Source organism: Physcomitrium patens, chromosome 5 (genome assembly GCF_059467195.1).
Source record: "Physcomitrium patens ecotype Gransden chromosome 5, ASM5946719v1, whole genome shotgun sequence".
NCBI classification, from domain to species: domain Eukaryota; kingdom Viridiplantae; phylum Streptophyta; class Bryopsida; order Funariales; family Funariaceae; genus Physcomitrium; species Physcomitrium patens.
The window spans coordinates 3,380,597-3,399,486 of NC_143414.1; the positions used below are offsets into that span (position 1 = coordinate 3,380,597).

The 18,890-nt window shown below is 36.8% G+C and overlaps 1 protein-coding gene and 1 long non-coding RNA gene across 2 annotated transcripts; one reads left to right on the top strand and one right to left on the bottom strand.

The window, feature by feature from the left end:
- Positions 1-3,772: 3,772 nt before the first annotated feature.
- On the bottom strand, positions 3,773-6,228 carry LOC149989231 (uncharacterized). The gene is made up of 3 exons (XR_016502850.1): positions 5,511-6,228; positions 4,635-4,975; positions 3,773-4,495 (listed from the first exon to the last, which is right to left on the bottom strand). It is a non-coding gene; the product is annotated as an uncharacterized LOC149989231 (long non-coding RNA).
- Positions 6,229-7,787: 1,559 nt separating this feature from the next.
- LOC112282492 (transportin-1) lies at positions 7,788-18,511 on the top strand. Its single transcript, XM_024520121.3, has 28 exons — positions 7,788-8,422; positions 9,432-9,719; positions 10,062-10,151; positions 10,284-10,361; positions 10,679-10,759; positions 11,026-11,162; positions 11,297-11,363; positions 11,559-11,615; positions 11,803-11,832; positions 12,049-12,111; positions 12,422-12,538; positions 12,861-12,974; positions 13,312-13,410; positions 13,619-13,744; positions 13,949-14,023; positions 14,453-14,524; positions 14,733-14,843; positions 15,079-15,162; positions 15,278-15,385; positions 15,519-15,620; positions 15,756-15,818; positions 15,937-16,008; positions 16,268-16,339; positions 16,479-16,603; positions 16,872-16,923; positions 17,135-17,203; positions 17,387-17,446; positions 17,703-18,511. Exons 1-28 carry the CDS (start codon positions 8,249-8,251, stop codon positions 17,790-17,792), a joined length of 2,676 nt encoding a protein of 891 aa, XP_024375889.1. The 5' UTR covers positions 7,788-8,248; the 3' UTR covers positions 17,793-18,511.
- Positions 18,512-18,890: the final 379 nt, after the last annotated feature.

Sequence of the window (18,890 nt, forward strand, 5' to 3'; positions counted from 1 at the left end):
AATTAAATACTATTAAGTTCAAATTTTATTGTTTGCTCATAACATATTAAACAGTTGAGTCCAGTGGACATGAAATGGAAAAATTAATTAATTAATTAAAACAAAGAAATGAGTCAGTATTGTGATATCAGAGTTTACAAATTGTTGTATCTCAAACGATTTTGCATGTAAAATATGTACGTGTATATATATATATATACATATACATTTGTACAATATAATAACAAATTATAATTTAAAGATTATTTTTAAATATTGGTATTAGTGATGATATTAATTTTATATAGTTTAAGCTTAAAATGTTCATTCAATTTACTATCATAATCAGAATTCAAAAATAAAGTAAAAAAACTAGCCTGAAAATCATAAAATACAAATATTTCATCAATTAACAATCTAAGGAATATACAATGCAACCAATTTGTAGTCAGCTTACATTTGATATTTTACTTAGATATTAAGAGTGCAATTTACTTAGATATTGAGAGTGCAAAAAAACTCTTGACAAGAAGTTCATGTACATAGTATACATTAATGCTTTTATTTATTTATTTTAAGTGCTTGTAGATAGAAAGCATTCAAATAAATAAAAACTTAATTAGATTGATCTAAAAAAAGAATTAAAAAACAATGATGGTGGCTACAAAAACATTAAAAATGATATATTGTCAAGGATAAGAACTTCATGAAATCAAATAAATAAGTGAGACTTTCTCTCAAAGAAAAATGACAAAATGGAAATAAGAAAGTATGTATATTCAAAAAGAATTAGAATGGCTATGGCCAAAAGACAAGAAAACTATAGACCCTTGAAACTATACTAGAAGCAAGAAAGGACTTGACAAAAGTGAAGAAAGCTTCACTCTTGCCTCCAAATATACTATCAACTTATAAGCTACGTAGCGTCATTCTACAAGACCTTCAACATGTGTCTAATTTGTGAGATAGTTTTTTTAATTTGCAAAAGAAGTTTCCTACATGTGCACCACATTGTTAGCTTGTACCACAAACTACCAACATATGCAACATGTGGCTAACTTGTTGGCTAAGTTTCTAACCTCTTAGAGTAAATATGTATATTCATGACATATATTGTTCAATTTTGTATTATTAATTTTTTTATTATATATATAATTTAAAATTTTATAATTGTGAATTTTAAAATTAAATATATTGTATAAACTACTTGAGTATATCTTGCAAATATTTAAAAATTACAATATACTATTTGTAAATATATAGACAACACATAAAAGCTTAAAAATCATTTGAAATCTTTTTCTCTTTTTTCAATAAGTATTTTTTGGAAGTGAAGTACATTATTGTTATATTTAAATATTATCATAAAAAAACCATATATATATATATATATATATATATATAATATTTTAATGTATAGAATTCATTCTAAGCTAAATAAATTTGTAAAAATATTATATGCTTTTTAAAACATTAAAACAAAAATAATAAAAAGATATATTATAATATATTTTTTCTTCAAAAATTATAAATTATAACTAATTCGAAAATAAATAATATATTAAATCTTATTTAAAACTAAATTATAATATTAACAAACATTATGCATTATTAATCATGTTTATATAATGCATAAGCAAAAAAGCATGTCCAAATAATATTTCTATTCTCTCTTCTATCATCTAATGTGCAATAAAAAAATTATTAGTAAAAACTTTTAATTTTCTTGCAAAAACATAAATATAAAGGTATAATCATGTTGAAAGCCTTCACTACATTGTTGTTGACTAATATATATTATGATATAAAAATAATAAGAAAAACAAAAAAAAAACAAAACAAAACAAAACAAAAAATCATTGCTAGCATTGTTTACTTTTATCAATATCTATTAGACACATTAAAAATAAATTTGCATATTGTTGTTAATAAGGCATCAATACAAGCAAAATCATTAGATGTATTGATAATCATTTAACATATTACAAGTTTAAAATATTTCAATATTTTGATAAAGTTATTTTATATAATTTTAAAAGTTAAATTTTATTCAATTTAAAGTATTGAATTGATTTTTCAAATTCCATGACCTATTTGAATCTAGTGGTATTATTACATCTATTTTTAATATAAATTTTGTTTCTACTACTTCATGCAATGATTTTAAATTCACTAATAATATAACATCAATATAGACATAATGCATAAAAATATTTACTATTAAAAATATACAAATATTTGTATATAAATATATATATATATATATATATATATATATATTAAATTTCTTATTATGAAATAAATATAAAATTATGTGCAGATATATATATATATATATATATATATATATATATACACAATAAAATTAAGAAATTGCTAGATAGGCACTTGTCTTTTAGTGCATGAATACTCTCTTTTACAAATTTAAAATATAGAAGTTTTAAAGAGTAACAACAAGAAAATAACAAATAAAAATTATAATATACATATAACTATATATATATATATATATATATATATATATATATTGTTAGTCTCAATAGCTATTTCATTGTTGTTTCATAGAATTTCTATAAAAAAACAAAATGTAAGCATATGTTCCATTTGCAAAAGAGGGATGTCTATAAAATAAAAGACAAATGTCCACCTAGGAGTTTTCGAAATTATTATTTTTAAATATTATCATCAATAGAATTCTAAACTTTATTTATTTAAAATGTTATATTCTAAAATTAAATAATATATATAATTTATTTATAAAATAATATCATAATAATTTATTATTAATTTTTTTATCTAATCTAACCAAATTACAATTATAAGAAATTGATTTAAGATTAAAATAATATTTTTTGAAAATAAAATTATTTCCAATAAAATTTATCTATATAAAAAAGTAAGTTCAATGTTATATATATGTGATTATTTTTTATTTAAATAATAACATATTAGAACCTTAAAATTATAGATTTTAATGTGTGTATATAAATTTATATAAATATATATATATATATATACACATACACAAACAAGCTTTAAGAAATTTTCTTATTTAATTTTTAGTTTAAAACATGTGGTTGAAATATTTCTAATTTAAAATCATTCAATTCAATAAATATTTTTAAGTATTGGTACACTACTAATATATTTAATCAAAGTTAATTACGCAAGAATGTAATAATGAAAATAACAACTCAACTTATTCCATGCTAAAGCTAAATAAATTGCTTTAGGTATATAATTTATTTAAGTTTTGTATTTAGTGGATTTTTTCCTTTTTTTATCATTAAATTTTTTAATATATATATATATATATATATATATCTCAATTGATTTATTGTTTTGATTTTTTAAATATATAAGGAGGACTTAGTTTCTAATCACATAGAAACCATTTCAAACTAGGAAAATAGATACATGTAATAAATAATCATTAAACTAAAAAATTTGAAAAAAATTAAATTCCTCGACTGCTAAATTGCTTGTTTATCTAGGTAGCATCATCAAGCCAAAAAAACACATCATCTCAGAACAATGAATTCTTCATGATACAAATTAGTTAAAAAAAACAATAATCATGATATGTTTGAGACCACCCAAATTTAATTATGCTGTCTCATGAGTGGAAAGCCCCTTTGTTGTCACACACACAAGTTATTTTCAACATTTTTTTAAATATATATTTCATAGTGTAATAGTTTATATTCAAAAAATTAAATTATATGCCTTATCCATTACACATTTGGTGCACTAGCACAAAGTGAAATCTTTTGCCCAACTTGAACAGTTTAGATGATAATCCAAACAACATTGTTTATTCACCCACTTGAGTTTCAAACTTATTTTACAAAGGTGCTAGTCTATGTCTTCTGGTATAAAATTCACATACTCTAAGACTCTGTTTACACACATGGAGTTTAGACTAAATGTCAAAAGTTTTCAACACTTGGGAAGGGCTCATTGCAAGCTTATGGCAGATCAGCACATATCACCACAGCCTCCACCAACCCAATTTCTAAAGCCATGTAGATGCAGTATTTGAGGAAGACAACTTGCCCTAGAAACATTACAAGCCAAAGACCTATGGCCTAGAAGTTCATCATGGTTTCACAGCCTGTGAGAGTCTTAAAAGACAACAAATACTGTCTCATCCTACAGTTCTCCTAGCAAGATCTCTATGTGCAGTCAAGTGAAACTGTGACAAACATTCTCAGAAGACCTTCATTTATCATCACTGAAAATACCCACATTCATTTTTTCACCTGTCTAGCTTTGTGTGATATAATTCTAGTGGAATGACATAGAAGCTGAAAAGGTACAAATTGGATGATTTCAGACAGATTCTGCGAGATAGTAATTGCTTTTAAGATAACCAAGCGCATGCATGCATTCCACTTCAACGAATCAAAGCAAACTTGTGGCAAGGGGTAGCTCAAAGAAGCTCTCGTCGAGAATTGTGTAGCAGTTAATGCCATTGATGGCAATCCCAACGTCAATGTGTTCCACATTGGCTAGACTGCAGAGTAAATTCATTAAAAACTCCTGTCAGCATATTGGAATATTTTGGTGTCATGTCTGCGAGATTCGGTAACAAATCATGTTGATTTTAAAATCATTGAAGGGAGCTTCATGCAGTGAAGAAGGTATGCACTTACAAGCGAAGTCTGCGTCTCTCAGCCGATATAGAAGCCTCAGGATCTGCCAACTATAACCATGCTCGCACTGGGAGCAGCAAACCACAATTTATAATGAGAACTGTCTTTGCTCATTGGTGCAAGCGAACTCTCGATTTCTTTGGTAACTCTGAGCAGCACGAATGATTAAAAACGAAACCTCGTTGAAAGATCTTGCCAGAAGCTAGATAATCATCACGACCACAATGGCCTCAAAATGATCAATTTGTTTGCATGTAGGGCAGTGCAAGGAATCAGGCGATCCAGGTCAATTCAACCAGTTCTAATAACAACCACTTCGAAACCTTGCCCATCTCACCAACCTAACAAATCACAAAAGGGGGAAATTTAGTGTGTAGTCTGCAAGAAATGGAGTCAGACCTTGATCTTCGCAAATCCTTTTCCAATTAACTGCACATGCTAAGGCTGAGAAAATCAGACTCCAAACACATTATACTGTGCAAGGTCAAAAAATAGTCAGGCACAGAATGGTGACGACTCTGATGGGAAAGGCAAGGGACTAGGGCTTGCCTGAGGATCATATACGTACCACATAATAGTGAACAAACTACGGGATGAGACATTTGTAGATCTTTTGTTTCTCTATAAGAAAGAAGACGGAGGAACAGTATCACACTGCACGCACGGCTACATGCCTAATCGCAACTGCTTCAGACTTCACATTTCATTAAGGATAAAATGTGCAACATGATGAACATGTTTCCATGAATATTTAGAGCATAAGCGGAGAATAATTTTCTTCATTGGTACCAAAATTGGCTCATCCCAGCTGGCAAGGATCAGTCTTGGCCCCTTATCCAACCCCCATTTCCATCTTAGAATTCCTTGCAAGCGTACCTTTGTGTGTGCTGTTTGGATATGGCATTAGGTTAGCTCCTCTAATCGTCCCACATCATGGCAGCAATTGAAGTGGTTTGCCAGTATTGTGAACAGAGCAGAACAAGAACAGCCAGCCTGGAATCCATGATGCCAATATCTGTAGCCTGCTCACTTCAAAAAGTTCGCGTATTCTGCTACGCATGAGTCACAAATTTCTCTCGCAGGACACGGATCTGTTTATAATAGTAAGCCAATTACAATCGTGATGCCTCCATCAATCCGATGCCAGGATGCTCCACGAGTTTCACCAAATATTCCAGCTAAGCTAGTGCAACCCATAAAATCCTCTTCTCGCAACACTCGCAGGTCTTTACCATCCATTTCGGTGTGAAACTACCTTACTAACCATAAACTTGAATTCACCCCTTGCAGCTAAATGCACTGATGAAAGGTCTGCCCCTCGTTGCTTCTTCCTCTTCTTCAGAAAAAAAAAATTACTCTAAAAAATACCCCCCTCTCACACACTTCCTTGACAATCCATCCAATCCATCCCTTCATTAACTCTCATGATCCTGGACCCCTGATACTCCACATAACGTTGCTCTTCTCGTGCCGCACATCCTTGCTCAGCTTCTACCAATCTCTATTACGCATTAATACGGGTCACTAGTGTTCCTGCTACCACTACTCCAACAATAAATAGAGGTCTCACCGGATACATGTACAACGTGTGGAGAGCAAGAAATGTGGATGCTCCAGGACTCCTTCAGTAACAATGCAGCTGCATCCATGATGCTGACAAGCACGAGAACGTTCTGGTCCGGGTACCCATCGAGCTCGGTAACCAGCAGTCATGGCAGAGCAGACTCACATCATCGTATCAGACGCTCCAAAGAGACATAACCACTCCTAGGGACGAGTATAAATGTGAAACAAATGCACAAAGAAAAAAGAGAATCCCACAGTACCCACGTCTGCAAAGCGCGATGTAGAGCCGAGGCTAGCAATTGTTGATTGAATCTGGGCGAGTGGCGAATGCCTGCTATTTTTCTAGTTCGTCCTGCATGTTGTGTGCACCGCGAACACGAGGAATTCGTCGGATCACAGCTCGTGTAAACGAAAACCACTTCACGTCGGATTCCGCGACGATGGGGTCGAGTGAGCGGCGATTGTTTCACTCGCATCTTTGGTTTGGCCTCGAGGACCGACCTCCGAGGCCACCCAACTCTTTTGAAAATGTTCACCGACTTCACAGTTCTTTATGCACACATATATATCTATACAATTAGTCAGTCACGCACAGACATACGAGGTTGTATTCTTTAGAACATTCCTGTTAGAGAGTTCCTAAAAGAGGAAATAAGTGCCTATGCCTTTGAATTATATTTTTAGTTTTTAATTCATATATGTTTTTGTAGATACAGAAAACAATCAAATATTTGTGAAAATGATAAGTGATACCAAAATTGCCGTAATCCAAATTGCACACGCATAGGTTTTAAACCACAAAATCGTGTGAAGTGAGTGTGAAAGTCCAACAACCAACTTGTCTGTTTAACAGTTTTGCGTTCATTAAACTTAAATATAACAAGGCAAGGAATGCGGCATATCCTTCCCCAGTGTGCTCTTCATGCTACCCACACTAAATATTACTCATTTATTCTATAATCAATAAGGGGATTCCCTGACTGTTAACTATAAACAGAATACCCCGTTCACACTTAATCATTTTATCTTTCCTTTTCAGTATCTTTTTCTTTATCCATTTGTGCAAAAGAAAGGAGTGGAGGGACCCTCCACATCCATTGAAGAAGTAGTTTTTTTCTTTTGTGGTGGGGTTGGGCCATTGGATGCCATTCGATGCAGGATGCTGCTCCCATGCTTTCCACCCCTCACTCATAGGGCTTCATCCCCTCTCTAAACCCTAATCCATCCACTAAACCCTAATTCTCCTCCCACACGGACATTGAACGAGTGTTTCTCACAATCCCACTCAATATACCAATGTCCCACAAAATGGAAAGATTACCATAATCAAAGCTTACAAGATGATGAACTTAATGTAAAAAGACAAAAAAAAGTAAAGAGTGGACAATGTCGCAGGTGAATAAAATGGTGAAATGGTGTGTGCTAGAGATGGATTGGTTTCGTACGACAATATGGATTGATGCAATAGGGAATTAGAGTTCCCATGGTGGGAGCGTGCTCGCTTGGGCGCCAGCCATTGCTTCGTGGCAAGTCTACAGGAAGGGCCAAAATCCAAAGGGAGACGCGTTTCTGGCAGAAGAGGGGAAGACGACGAGGAGGAAGACGAGCTCTCTCTCTCTCGTCCTCGCTCTCACGAAAGGAGAACTTTGGGAGAGTCTGTGCCAGACTCTGCGTCTCTGCCTTCGGCTTGTCTCTATCGCATCCATCCTCCACCTCCGCTATTCGTTTATCGGCATTTTTACGTTTTTACGTTCTTTTTTTTTTTCTTTTTTCTTTTTTTGTTTTTTTTTTGGAGGTTTTTTTTTAAGAAAAAGAATGAATTATTGCAATTGGAGAGTGTGTCAATGGGACCGGATTGATTGAAGCAGAGGGGATGTGAGTGAGTTGATGCAAGGGAGGTTCCATGCGCAGAATTATTGATTAGAGGATTGCGAATTTTGGAATTCGGAGGAGGTCGGAAGGGGTGGGAAGTGGTGGTTCTGTGGATTAGGGTTCGAGGTGGCAAGGAGAGGGGAGTCAGTGCAACGGGCTGTGGTGGTGCCAGAGGGATGGCGACGGCCGTGTGGCAGCCGCAGGCAGCGGAGTTGAAGGAGATTTGCGGGTTGCTAGAGCAGTACCGGTTGCCCACTGCGGACCAGTCGCGGGTTTGGCAACAGCATCAGCGTTGTAGCCAGCTGCCGGACTTCAACAATTATCTCGCCTTCATCCTATGTCATGCCGAGGTTCTTCACTATCTATCTCTCCCTCCGCTGCGCTTAAAATGGCGAAGAGTGTCAGATTTTGGAAGAAGAAAAAAAAAAAAAAAAAAAAAAAAAAAAACTACTTGGTGCAGCTTTAGTGGAAGGTCCATGCGCACTGGTTTTAAAACACGAAAATTGATAAATAGCTGCAAGTGTCAATCTGCAGGCGTGGCGTCGGTATTGTTCTATTTAGATTGGCTTTGTAGACACGGTGCCCTACAGGGCGATGTTTCGGGTGTTTTCTTGTGAAGATTTTCGCACACTGTTTGTGCGCTACTATTCTGTTAGTCTACTCACACAATAGTGATTTCCTCTTGTATAATCAATGTAATCGATGTGCCCGGCATCGACACGCTTCGTGCTATTGCGGCTCATGCATGGAGTCCTTGTGGCCACATGTTTATGTAGGGGCTTTATGTTAGGGCATTTAGAGAGAGCTCTTGTTTTCATGGGAGCGTTGAGTAGTTCTATGGCCATTTACACTGTATGGGACTTTCTAGGGTTGTTATGGCCGGAAGAGCATGTGGTGTGCGATTGACGACTTCTCTACCGGATTCTTTTCTAATGATGTACACAAAGTTCAAATAGCTAATAATCCAACATTATCTTCAGTCTCAAACGCGGTATCGTCTAGAGACTGCATTTAAGATGCGCAATCGAATGATCGAATCAATGGCATTTGAATGACTAGTCTCGAAGTTTTTCAGTCTGATGCCTTCTCATGCCGTTGCTTAAATGCTCACAATTCAATTGTGGTTACATCGAATCACGGTTGTAAATGCGCATTTGGACTTCGTACCGTCGGGTGCAGCTGGATAGATCACTGTTACAACACCACATTTATCGTCCCGCTCTTACTAAGTTAGAACAGATTGAATATTAAACGCTCGGTTCTTTACTAACCAACGTTACAAGACCTTTGCTATATAAGGTCACCACATTTCATTTTAAAGAATCATCTTCAAATCTTGACACCGCCTTTTGATTGCAGGGAGATGCTGTCAATATACGACAAGCAGCAGGTTTGCTGTTAAAGAATAACCTGAAAAGCAGTTACCACTTAGTCCATCCTCTGCACATTCAGTATATCAAGGCGGAAGTGTTGCCATGTCTTGGATCTCCAGACTTAGGTGTTCGATCCACTGTTGGTACTATAGTGAGTGTTATGGTACAGCAAGGGGGTTTTCAAGGCTGGCCAGAAGTTCTTCAGGCATTGATTCAATGCCTAGACAGCCATGATTATAATCATATGGAGGGAGCATTGGGTGCACTTTTCAAGGTGTAGTATTCTTCGTTTTTTCTAAATTGTTTTCTAGGGACCTTGGTAATACTCAGTAAGTGTGTGAATAGCATGTTAAAGTTTCATACTACGTTCTCCTTTTTTGAATTTTTTTTTGAATGTCCAGAACATTATGCACGTCATTATTCAGCTTTGTAGAATCAAGTGGAACGCTTCTGCCCCTTGGGGACGACGCAGTTCTCTGTGTAGTGTTCGCTTTTAATGTCGAAGAAGATTCATTTGTTCATCTGCTCAGCTCGTCTGTTTGGGTAACGTGGATATTCCAGGTTCCATCACGTTACAACAAGTGTTTAAGTAATATTGTACCTTTTGGCAGTGCAGATCTCAGAAGAAATGCCTGAACTAATGGATATGGATGTGGCTGGATTATCAGAACGTCCAATCACAGGTTTTCTTCCTAGGTTGCTGAAGGTAAGCGTTGGACTTGGAAGTTTGAGTTTTTACTTGCAGTGTAGGAATGATGATGATGGAACAGTTCCCATAGGACATTGTCAAGTGTTGGACTAGAGCGTACGTTGACCTTTTATTTTGTTCCTTCTGCAGTTTTTATCTTCTGAACATGCTGTGTTGCGAAGACTAGCATTGGGTGCCATCAACCAGTTCATTGTTCTCATGCCAACTGTAAGCTCTGACCCTGTTCTCTCTTAGACTTGATCACCATTTTACATGGTCTGATGAAGCATTACCCCAGGATTAAAGATACTTGTTAGCCATATATCCTTAGGTGTAACAGATTATATATTCTGACGTATAATATATGTAAGCTGCTGTCTACATTTTTGCACTCACATCCATTCTTGCTTTTTCGTTTTCTTTCTCATGTTTCACTTGGAAAGTGTATTGACACTCTCAAAGTTCAAAAGTTCACAAATATTAGTGTTATCAAGATTTGTTCTTGCTGTGGCTGTAACTGGTTCATTGTTTCTTCTATGGTTTAGGCCCTATTTATTCATATGGACAATTACCTTCAAAGCTTGTTCTCATTAGCAAATGATAACTCTGCCGATGTTCGTAAATTGGTAAGTATGCATCTTTAAGTGAGGGACATTGTTTTCGATACAATTATGCCTAATTTGTTGTTTTCAGTAGTAGCTTCTCTGCATATGCGTTCTACTTCTTTCGACTGTTCTTTAGGAAAACAGAATTAGAAACAAGTAAGTTTGAAGTTGGGTAGAAGGTATCTGAACCGTTCCATGCTGAATCGCCTTACAGAAAGTTGTTTTCATTGCACATATTTCTCAAGTAGAAGTGCTATAACATGTGGTGTTTTGAGTGTATTAAACAGGTCTGTGCTGCTCTCGTGCAATTATTGGAAATTCAACCTCATGTTCTGGAGCCACACATGCAAAATGTGATAGAGTACATGCTGCAAGCCAATAACGACACTGATACGGAAGTGGCTTTAGAGGCATGTGAATTCTGGTGGGTTGAGATTCGACAAACCGTTGAGTTTCAGATTGTTGTGATGATTTCTTAAAATCATGCCAAGCTTGAAGCCAATTGAATGTGTAAATATCAACATGCATGGTTGTGCCCTGAAGATGTTGGCTTGGCAGGTCTGCTTATTGTGAAGCACAATTACCTCCTGAATTGCTTCGAGGGTTTCTGCCTCGTCTCATCGATGTAAGTTGTAGTGGGTCTTGATTGGGAAGTTGAAGAGTGAACACATCATGTTGTGAGTTGACTCATAACATGATTTACATGTTTGAATTGTAGAGCTAGCTCATAAGTAGGTTTAGATTTTTAATTGTGAGTGCATTAGTACCTCTGGTCTATACGAAAACATGTTACAAAACTTATTCAACAACATATTTGCAGATTTTGTTGGACAACATGGTATACGCGGAGGACGACGAAGCTTTACAGGATGGTGATGTAAGAATATAATCATCGTGTGTTATTTTCTGCAAAGTTATTTATCTGGTGTTTTCCTGGATCGTTCAGACAGTTTTATTTGTTGTTGTTGTACGACGATTATGTATGAAGGGTTTTTAGCCATTTTTAATATCATTGTATAAGCTTTTTGGGGTTATGCATTTACGACGTATTCTGGATCGTGCAGGAAGATGAGAATGCACCTGATAGAGACCAGGTAACTTCAATTCGCTGAGCTGTTGGTTGATTTTCGGATTATAATGCGGTCAAATTCTAGTAGATGCCGTCCTGGATTTTAGCGAAGGGCTAAAGGTGCAGTCTGATGTATGGTTACATGCTCAAAATAGACAGGTGTCTGATGACGATAAACCTTAAATACTTCGTGGTGATCGTACTAACTTTGGGCATTAAAATCGCCTGGTTTGCCATATAGGATATCAAACCAAGGTTCCATCAATCGCGCTGTCATGGATCTGATGGAGCCGAAGTCGATGAGGTGCCGCCTCTGCAGTTCCCCTCATCAATGCTGGCTTTCCCTTGCATTCCTGTGGTCTGTTCTTACCCGTTGGTCTTGTGATGAGCTTAACCCACGGTTAAGGGTGCGAATAACGTTCTTTTTGCTATTTGAACTGGTAAGGTAATACAAAGTAAGGCATTCCTTGTTGATCAGAGGATTGGCCTCAACATCCTCTTCAAATTTGATGGTTTTAGTGAAAGACTTAAAGTTTCAGTTACTGTGAAATCAGTGCTCAGGAGAGTTTGCTATGCTGGTTCTCACATCTCTACTTTGTGATTCTTTTCTACAGGACGATGATGATATAATAAATTCCTGGAACTTGCGAAAATGTAGTGCAGCTGGACTTGATATTTTATCAACTGTATTTGGAGATGAGATTCTTCCAGTTCTTATGCCTCTTGTGCAGGTATTTGCCTTGATGTTGTCCATGATAGAGTCGTAGTTCATTAAATTGGTCATCTTTTAAACTATTAAGTACTATTGTGTTCCTGTGGTGTCGGTTTTAGAAGCATCATCATGCTCGTAGTTCTCCCTTGTCCCTTCTAAAGTCCAGAAACTCTTTGAATCACGTTGTTCATCCAGTATGTTCTGCGTCTCTAGCACCCTGCGTGCCTTATTTGTAATAGCTGATTCTAATAACTATCGTGGAGGACATGTTGTACTGTAGCATTGACAATAATGTTAAATCTCTCTTCTGTCTTTACTCACATAAACACCGTATGGTGTAGGTGAGGCTTGGCCTGAGCAAGGATGGTCGTTGGGAGGAGAAAGAAGCAGCTATTTTAGCTTTAGGAGCAGTTGCAGAAGGTTGCATATCTGGATTATTACCCCATTTAGCACAGGTTTGATACTTTTAAACTTTCACTATCCTTCACCTTTAACATTGAATTTGTCATATTTGTTGATTAGAGAGCTAAGCTTTGATCTAATTTCCTATATGCATGCCTTGACAACCGTTTCAGTAGCCATCTAGCCTAGTTACGTTATGCTGTATCTTCTGGTTATTCATTCTTTTTATTATTCTTATTATTATCACTCAGTAGTAGGTGTTAGGATCAGAAAGCTGACAAATCTGTCACTTTCCTACTCGTAAAATGTGGGGGAGGAAATCTTGTAGGGTGCTAATATACATGTGCAAATTATCTGTTGAGTTCTAATGATTGTTGGTCAATTGTCCAGATTGTAACGTACCTTATTTCTTTCATGGAAGATTCACGGCCACTTGTGCGAAGCATATCATGCTGGACATTATCACGTTACAGCAAATGGATTGTTCAGGTGGTAGCACAGAATTTGATTTAGATCCCTCTAAGTCTTGCAGATGAATGATTGTTATTGTATGCGATCAAAAAGGACGAATTTGGCGTAGAATTACACGGGGATGTTAAGTCTTTTGAAAATTGTAGCGAATATTAATGCTATTTTATTTTCAGCTTATTTTTGTGACTCTTCATAGGAAAAAACACTAAAATCTCCACATGAACAGGTAGCACAGTCTCCAGAGGGACAATCGCAATTTGATGCTGTACTTACAGGGTTGCTTAAACGCATTCTGGATAGCAATAAGCGTGTGCAGGAAGCTGCGTGTTCCGCATTTGCCACTCTCGAAGAGGTAATTATGTACTACTGTTGAACACCTGCATCTTAGCCCTTCCGCAGGTCGTCCCTCTTGTTTATTAATGGTCCCTTGCATCCAAATTGTTCGAATGTTGTGTGTATGACCTGAACAGCAATTTGTTCTTTGCAGTTTCGATCATCTGTAAGTATGATTATGATTTTACCCATAATTGATTTCTGACCTGTTATAATTTTGCAGGAAGCCGCTGAAGATCTAGCTCCTAGATTGGAACCCATATTACAACATCTAATGTATGCTTTTGGGATTTACCAGGTGGGTAACGAAACGCAAGATCTTGGTGTCTATGCATGACTTACACATTTGCAGCGTACTTGAATATATTTTTGGTTCTCTTAGAGAACTCAAATTATGATTTTCTTTTCAGAGTTTCATTAATTTAACTCTCTTCTAAAACAAGCTTTTCAAGTTTTTGAGCTCAAAACAACTCGTTAGGCAGTACAAAGTATAGGAGTGTGGGACGAACTTCTGGACTTAATATTATTGTCTACTATTTCGTCAACTCGGTCCGTAAACTTATTATTACAAACTACTGGAATCTTTTTGAAAGACATGATGTAAACGACAGGCATCGCATAATGAACTAGTTGCACAATTCATTATTTGTGTTCCAATTGTTGAGTCTCTGCTCTCTAAGTCAATCAACTATATTACATATTACTTTGTGTTTTTTTGGTTGAACAGAGACGTAATCTTCGTATTTTATATGACGCAATCGGTACTTTAGCAGATGCTGTCGGCAGTGAGCTTAATGATGTACGTAACTTCATATCTCTATTCCCCTCATTGATTGCGTTCTCTTCCAGTTACTGAGGCCTTGTCAGGAGTTTCGGAGACGGCTTATGTTTGCATTCGTCGACTATTACGTGGAAAGTATAGTTGTCTTGTAATCTGGTGGTTGGTGGTTGTGTTTGTAGCTGGGAAGTGACATCTTTGCGTCTAATTTTTTTTTCGTACCTTGCAGCCAAAATACCTGGAAATCTTAATGCATCCGTTGATTTCTAAGTGGCAGCAACTGCCAGACACAGATAGAGACCTGTTTCCCCTGCTTGAATGTTTTACTTCCATAGCACAGGTATAGTCTCGTTCTTTTGATGATTTTATCTATAAACACAGAGTGATCAATAGAACCCTTTACTGATTAGACATTTCTAGTGATGTGCTTTGTCATGTCTATGTTTGTCTTCCTGTTCACAGCATGTTATTCTATTTGCTCTCTACCTGATGAGATTCACTTTTCATTTTAATTTTTTCTAAATACCAGATAAGCCGTCGCTGTATGAGGATTAACATTTTGTTTATGTTAACAGGCCCTCGGTCCAGGCTTTACCCAGTATGCAGAACCTGTTTTTCTTAGGTGCATCAATCTTATTCGTACACATCAAGTTGCAAAGGTATATTGGTGTATCCCGTCACAAAAGCAATTTTTAGTTCATTTATTTGTTGCTTTAAGCTTGGATTTTCTGAGTTTGACTGTCTGTTATTAAATATGTTGATGCGTGCTTGCAGACGGATCCTCAAAGGGCTGGGGTAAACTACGACAAAGAGTTTATCGTTTGCTCTTTGGATCTACTATCTGGTCTTGCAGAGGGCCTTGGCAGCAGCATCGAGAGTTTGGTAATAACTTTATTTTTTACAGTGTCGCGACAAATTCCCAATTTGACAGCTAGTAACCACGTTTTGGCTCAATAAGATCTTCGTAAAACTGCTTCTTATTCCTGACAATTTTGATATTTCCTGCCTGTTTCAGGTCGGAAGGAGTGATCTTCGAGACCTCTTACTTCAGTGCTGTGCTGACGAAGCCCCGGATGTGCGTCAAAGTGCTTTGGCTCTACTAGGTGACCTTGTTAAGGTATTAATTTCTTGAGAATAGGCTTTATCTGTGTCCTATCCTTGTATGTCGCAATGCATATATTTCATCTATATCTTGAAGTTGACTATATCTGTTATCTGTGTTAAATTGATACTGACTCCTGGACTTGAGCAGACATGTGCGATTCACTTGCAGCCCCGTCTGGCGGAGTTCTTGAGTCTAGCAGCCAAGCAGCTGGTAGGTATTCGTGCCTGCCATGCACTTGGTAAAATGTAAGTATTTATTCAGTAGTCGGAGCCTGCAACTTACTAACTTACTACTTACTTACTACTTGCGTGGACGCTGTGTATGGCAGGGACAAGATGCTAAAGAAAATGTTTCAGTTGCTAACAATGCTTGCTGGGCCATCGGTGAAGTCGCCATTAAGGTATGACTCCTGTGTTCTGAAATGATGAATCAAAGTAGGTAGTGTTTGTAATCAGTTAGGATTTTTATGCTCCAGAAACTATATTTGGTCAAAACCTCTTTGTCTTTAATGTACAGTTTCATGGTATACATCTAATTGATGGCAATCCTTGCTGGAATGGGATTGTAATGTGACTTTTTTTTTATGATTCCCTTCATGCACTTCGCCACATGATTGGAATCTCTGATTGTGTTGTTGATTTGGCTTTTGATCATTTCAGGTTAGAAAAGAGGTCTCACCTATTGTGATGACTGTCATCTCATCGCTGGTGCCCATCCTCTCAAACATTGAGGTATACTGACATTTTTATGATAAATGCGTATCTAAATTCATACAGTTGAAAGTAGGATGCTTTGTGGATATCATTTATTTACTGCTATTCTTGACATGTGGTGATTGAAGTTGTCATTAAGCTGGATATTAACATGCAGGGTTTAAACAAGTCGCTTCTGGAGAATAGCGCCATAACCTTGGGCAGACTAGGGTGGGTTTGTCCAGAGCTCGTGGCTCCCCACATGGAGCATTTTATGCAGGCTTGGTGTCGAGCACTTTGCATGTAAACTTCCTGCCTCAAATCCTAGCCATTCTTGTAGCCTCGCCCATCTTTTATTTTATTTTATTTTCGTTTTATTTATTCATTTATTTGTGCATTCACGCACTTCTGAAACTAAAATAATACACTAGATCTCATTTGTGAAAAACATCTTCAACCGAGGTTGTGTATGTTTTTGAGGTTGTGTTTGAGGTTGTTTGCGTTTGTATGATGATAATGAAGAAGTCAGTCCCTTTTACTCATGATGCACTGAAATATATCTTGCTTGCAGGATACGAGATGATTTTGAGAAGGAAGATGCATTCCGGGGCTTGTGTGCCATGGTATGATGGCTTTTTGTGGTTACATAAGTTTTATGGCAACTTGCAGCTGTTCCTGTTTGAATTGGAGTTCAGTGCTCCCTTGTTTTAGAATTCTTCTGATTTTTCTGTTGGTATTTTTATATTTTCAAATAGCTTGAAAAATAAGTTGGGTGTTGAAGCTATTCCTAATATTGACCTTCTGTACTTTTATCCTGTTGTGTTTGGCTAATAGGTACGGCTGAACCCAGGAGGTGCTGTGAACTCATTTGTTTCAATGTGTGAGGCCATCGGGAGTTGGCATGTAAGTGCTTTCTAACAAGGCGTCGGTACCATGTGATTAGAATCAAAGTTGTCCTTGTCTCATTTCTTTTTGGGTGGCACTGCCAAGTTGAAATAGTTTGCATATTCTGCCCTCTCACCGTCATTTAGGTGTCCATGAATCATGCAGCTGAGAGATCATCCTTTCTTTTCTTTTTTCATTTAGGAAATTCGAAGTCAGGAGCTCTCATCAGAGATTACGCAAGTATTACTTGGTTATAAGCAGGTAATAATAATTGCATTTGGTGTTCGTCCTTTGTTGTTGGTGAAAAATTTGCAAGTCCAAATCAGTGCTTATAATTTAGTAACCGATTGTACGAGTTAGCAAGTTACGAGTATCTGGTTTTGAACTACCTCTTGTTGATTACTTTCAGTGTACATTTTTCTTCCTTCTTGACCTTTCTACGCTCACAGCATTAAAAGCCAGCTTGCCTAGCCTTTTCTAGTTGAACTTGACATGATTGAATATCGTTTTAATGCAGATGCTGTCCCAGAATAACTCTTGGGGGCAGTACTTTGGAGCTCTTGACGGGAAATTGCGCGAAAAACTGGCTAAAATTTATTCACTTTGAGATCTGCAATCAGCTGTGTATAGTTTCTGATACTGGAAACATTCTACCCTGGTCCTGCTCGTAAGTTCCACTAAACGGGTGCCTCGCACTTGGATGCTTCTGGTTCATTCAAGCATGGCTGTCCGGTCAAGAACTTGTTAATAGTGAGAATGAGATGTAGATCCCATCCTAATGTACCTATTCCAGGATTGCTGAGGCTTGCTGGTCCTCATGATCTTGCACTGGTTGTTTGGAGTTGGGTCAGGAGAGTTTTTTATGTTGTTATCTTCCCCTTCATGGGACAGCGGGTCTTTGATTTCACATTAATGTTATGGCTCTGTGGCCATACTGTTACAACAGGGGACTGGATGCATTTCTACGAAGTAAGATGCAAAGCTAGACCCCTGGTAGTATGGTATTACTGCAGCTTGAATCTCAGGAGCCACACACTGTAGCACCTGAAGCTCTTGATCAAAGAGCGGTTAGTACAGACGCGGTTCGTGGTTTTTGTAATCAGGAGGCGACATGCCACCTCATCCCAGTTTTAAGTGCAAGTTAGAGAGGAGAGAAATGTGAGGAGGCGTTAGTTTTGTCACAGCGGGAACTACTTCCCTAGGTGTTTCATGCCGGCTTAGCTAGGCATGAAGAGATGTCTGTTAAAGGTGAATTGTCCTTTATGATGTCAATATTATGTGATGTTCGGTTTTTGAACATCCCAGCGTTTGTGGGTGGCCTGATCACATCTATCTTATTCCTATCGAAGCATAGAGTCTTAATTTATTCTGTGAAGAGTTATGTCAAAAATGTTTCTTCAAGATCACATTCAGTGAATTGTCATATTGTACGCTTTTCGTCCATTAATGTCTCTCGGGCTCATTGTTTGGTGTCATGCGTTGATATATCCTGTAAAACTACATGTTGGTAGCACTACAAGGACCTGTCACGCTGTCTGACAAAACATTTCATGTTGCCTAGTTATTAGACTACTTGAAAATCTGCAACCGTGTACCCGGCGTACGCATGTGAGTCCACATTTCAACCTGATATATACTAGTTCAAGGTAAGACAATTGTGACATTCCATTACAGAAGGTCTCATTTCACTTTGATTACTGTGGTA